At 61.2% G+C, this 4,123-nt stretch overlaps 1 protein-coding gene across 1 annotated transcript; it reads left to right on the top strand.

Annotated features, from left to right (window-relative positions):
- The first annotated feature begins 2,658 nt into the window (after positions 1-2,658).
- Positions 2,659-3,886, top strand: LOC127001429 (uncharacterized). The gene is made up of 3 exons (XM_050865957.1): positions 2,659-2,838; positions 3,006-3,103; positions 3,502-3,886. The coding sequence occupies exons 1-3, from the start codon at positions 2,659-2,661 to the stop codon at positions 3,884-3,886; spliced, it is 663 nt and encodes a 220-aa protein (XP_050721914.1).
- The last annotated feature ends 237 nt before the right edge of the window (positions 3,887-4,123 follow it).

Here is a 4,123-nt window from a genome sequence, read left to right as displayed (position 1 = left end):
TACCCATGTCATTTTATGCAATCATAATAATTGTTCACACGTCTGGTACAAATTGAAACTGAAGTGTGGTTACTGCCAATCCATGAAGTATAGTCACCTTGCCTTCATTTCTTACTGAGTGAAGATACATATTTCCGACCTTTGAGATTATTCTATATTCAAAAGTAATATTTGATATGTAAGATAACATATATCAAGAGTGTTCCTATGCAAATCTATCTCTGATTTCAGGGTTGAATATGTATGTACATTTTTATTTAAAGTAAAGAAGATTTTAGTATCAGAGCCTCTTACTGCATCAAGAAAGGCAATACCATGATTTATGTTGATGGTGTCAGTAGGATGCAGGTTAGGGTCTCCAAAGTGATAGGCAGATATGATAAAAAATATTTGTAGATATAAGGGAGACTCATTCTGATGCTGATAACCAGAAGGGAAGAAGTTTTAAATGACCTTGTTTTTTTGTTTTGTTTGTTTTTTATTATTTTTTTTTTACATGAAACCCACTGGCTGCCCCACACTCTTGCTGGGCTTAAAAACATCAGGTCCATCAGTCTTAGAATCATAACCAACATTGGGGTCAGGACATGAAGGTGTGTCTGTGGGAAATGGGGTGGGCATAGTATTGTTACGCCACCCCCCCTACCACACACCATCCACGGGCAGGCAGGTGGCGTGATCCTCACCAGAACAACCAACCACACCACACAAGCACACTCACAGCGGCCCACAACACACACCGAGAGGAGGGAGGAGGCGGCAGGGCAGGAAGGATACACACGTTCAACTAAGTTCTAGTTTTTAGAGTTCAACACACAGACACAGTACAGCAGCTTTCAGCACAGTTCACAGTTAGTTAATCAGGCCAGCACACAGCAGGCGCACAACACACACACCACACAGCATGCACAAGAGGCAGCAGCCCAGACACGCGTCTTCCACACTACAACCTCTCAGCCACCCTTCCCCCCACTGCTCGACTCTTCCTGCTTGGCCTGCCCGGGCCCTGGCCCTCCCTCTTGTCCCAACAAGTAGAGTTGCACCATGCTGAGCTAACAACATCCATGCTACAAATTCATCATTACACACAATCAATCATTCACAGCAGCAACATTCTGTAACATCTCCTTCCTTCAGCAGTCCGGCTGCCCCAACCCCACCATTCAACAAACACATCTGCCGCTTCGCCCGCACCGCCCCCTGTTCCGTTCGCCCCCCTGGATGTCTCCTTCATTCATGGGCCTGCCTGCCCACTTTGAGCTTGCCCCTGTACGTGTCGGTGCACTCTGCCAGTCTTTCCTGCAGTGCCGCCGCGAAGAGGCAGTGACGGACGGCAAGCGCTCGTCGGTCGGGGGCTGCCCTGGCCAAAAATCCCGGTAGCCCCTGAGCCCCCAACATTGAACAGCTCCTGTCCGAGGCCACCACAGCCCCCTACTGGCCTGTGCGTGGTAGCGTCGAGGCCCAGCACGGCACTCGTCTCGATCGGCGACGTCCATCGGCCGGCGCTCCACAGCGCTGCTACGCCGATACGACCCTCCACTGGCCCCTCCAGCAGCACACACACCCCTGGTCAGGCCCATGCCGGCACCTCCTCCCCCGGTGTCCACTGCGGCCCCGGAAGTCATGGCAGGCGGGGCGCCGCCGCCAGGGCCGCTGATCGTCCCGTCAATGCTCTGACCCTCGTCCACGTCGGGGCGGCTCCTGGGGGCGCACGCATTTCCGTGCCAGATGTGCCAGCTCACCAAACCCCCGCAGCCCCGGCAGGTCAATCCCACCCCGCTGAACACGTCCGCGCCACCGGAGCAGCGCACCGCGCCCGGTGCGCCGAATCTCCAGGAAGTCGGGCAGCGGCCTCACGGCGACTCCGCTGCACCCCCGACGCCTCTGTTGTGCTCCTCCCACCAGGTGCGCCCAGCTGGCACCAGTGGTACTTCTTCCGAGCCTTCGTCGGAGGAGTTAGCCACCAGCACCGTGACTGACTCCTCCCCGTTCGCTCCTCTCCGTCCGGCTGCCACATCACTCAGGTGCAGCTGAGGTCTCCTCCGTGGACCCCGCTACAGGACCCTAGCCTCCGTCCCCGGGGCAGGCAGTCGCCCGCCCGCGACTCACTTCTCTGCACAGCGACCCCTCGAGCAGCAAAGGCGCCTCTCCGCCAGCAGCCTCCAGCCCGTCGTCCATCGGCACAGGCCCTCCGTCTGCAGCAGGTCGTCGAGGCCCAGCACGCGGCTCGTCGATCGTGAATCGGTCCACGCCGGCGCGGCGCTCACACCGCCGCGACGCCGATACCTCCACCTCCACTGCCCTCAGACTGCACGCAGGCCCCCGTGACGCCACCGGGCCTGGCGCGTCCTGAGTCGTGTAGCGGCCGGCCGCGCCGTCGGCCGCCCCGGCGTCCTCCCCGCGGCCCCCCCAAGCGGCCGGGCCCGTCCACTGAGCCCCCGTAGCGCTGCTGTGCCCAGCGCCTTTCTCATCCTCGCCTCTCCCCTGCCAGCAGCTGCATGGCATCTCTGGCCTGGGCCCCATGCCAACTGTCCTGCTGTGCCCGCTGGCCTGAGCTCCTGGAGCCGGGGAGATGAGGGGGGCGGCAGGGGGGGGCGCGGACCACGTGGGGCAGCCCGGCGGGGCGCAGGGCGGGAGAGAGGCGAGAGGAGGAGGGCAATGAGGGCAGTTCCTGCGCCAGCACCCAGCTCCCGCAGCGCCCACCGACTCCTCCGGCTCCTCCACCCCGCTCCCACCCTCCCAGGCGCCTCCCAGGCCACCAGGGGGGCCCCCCGGGGGCCCCCACAGTCCGCCCCGCCCCCCGCCACAGTGCGCACCCGCCACGCCAGCACACCACACGTGACTGTTCCCTCCCTCTTCACGTTGCCACCTCTCGCTGCTGCCATGGGAGAGAGAGCGGACTACGACCCTGGCGAGCCGGCTGGCTTGAGAGAGGGAGGGTGAGGAGGGAGGCAGGGCGGGGGGCTCCACAACCCTGGGTCCGCACGCTACTTCTGCCGCCGCAGGACTCAGGCTCCAGGAGTCCTGCCCCCCAGGCCCCCGATAGGCCCCGCAGGACCGCCGCCTGGCGCTTCCTGCCAGAACGGAGCCTTCTTCCACTCGCGTGCTCCGGTGCGGTGCTCTCCTCCTCCGTGCCTCCCCTCTCCTCTCTTCTCACTTCTCGCCTCCTCCACCAGCTCCAGCTCCTCGCGCAGCCGCCTCGCTCGCTCTGTGTGTTGGTTGTCGGTGTACTGTTGGCTGAGGACTGCGTACTCGAGCTCTCTGCTCTGTGGCCTGCTCGTCTGCCCTCCCTGTCTGCCCTCTCTCTGCCCTCCTCCCCTGCTCCTCTTGAGCTCTTCTGCCTCTCCTGCTCGTCGTCTGCCCTCTCTGCTCTCTCTCTTCTGCCCTCTCTCTCTGCTTCTGCTGCCTCTGCCTCCTGCCGCCTGCTCCTCCTGCCCTGCCCCTGCCCTCTGCTCCTCCTCCTCGCCTGCCCTCTCCTCTCTGCTCTCTCATCTGCCCCAGCATCTGCCTACTGGCCAGCATGGCAGGCATGGCTGCACAGCATGGCCAGCTCTCCTCTGGCCGCTCAGCTCGCCACCTCACGGCTCACACCCTCACGGCGATCTCTGGGGCTCACACTGGCCTCACGTTCCCACTTCTGTTCACTTATCCCACTCCCACACCCCCCACACCCCCACCAACCACACATCACCGGGCCGGCAGGTGGCACCACGGGCACCAGGACAACCACACACCACACCATCACTCCACCAGGGGCCACACACACTCACCAGGAGAGGAGGAAGAGGGGGGGGCACAGAACACACTAAAGAAGAGGAACGAGGGAGGTTCATGTTCTTTCACAACACAGCAGAGTACAGCAAGTTTCAACAGGCAGAACAGTTAGTTAATCAGGCACATTAACAGGGCAGAGCAGCACACGGGGCACGCACACACAGCTCATGACAGGGCACACAGTCACACGCACAGCCAGACACTCTCTCTCCCCCAGACAACGCTCCTCCACCTCCACTCCCACCACCCTTCCTCCCCTCTCCCCCCTGCAGCGCCCCCCCCTCCCTCCTCCTCCACTCTCCTTGCCCTCTTTGCTGAGTGTAAGTCAGTTCCTGCTACAATTCATCAC

This window comes from Eriocheir sinensis, chromosome 21 (genome assembly GCF_024679095.1).
Source record: "Eriocheir sinensis breed Jianghai 21 chromosome 21, ASM2467909v1, whole genome shotgun sequence".
NCBI lineage: Eukaryota > Metazoa > Arthropoda > Malacostraca > Decapoda > Varunidae > Eriocheir > Eriocheir sinensis.
Note: the sequence above shows the minus strand (reverse complement) of the source record. Positions and strands in the feature narration are given on the sequence as shown.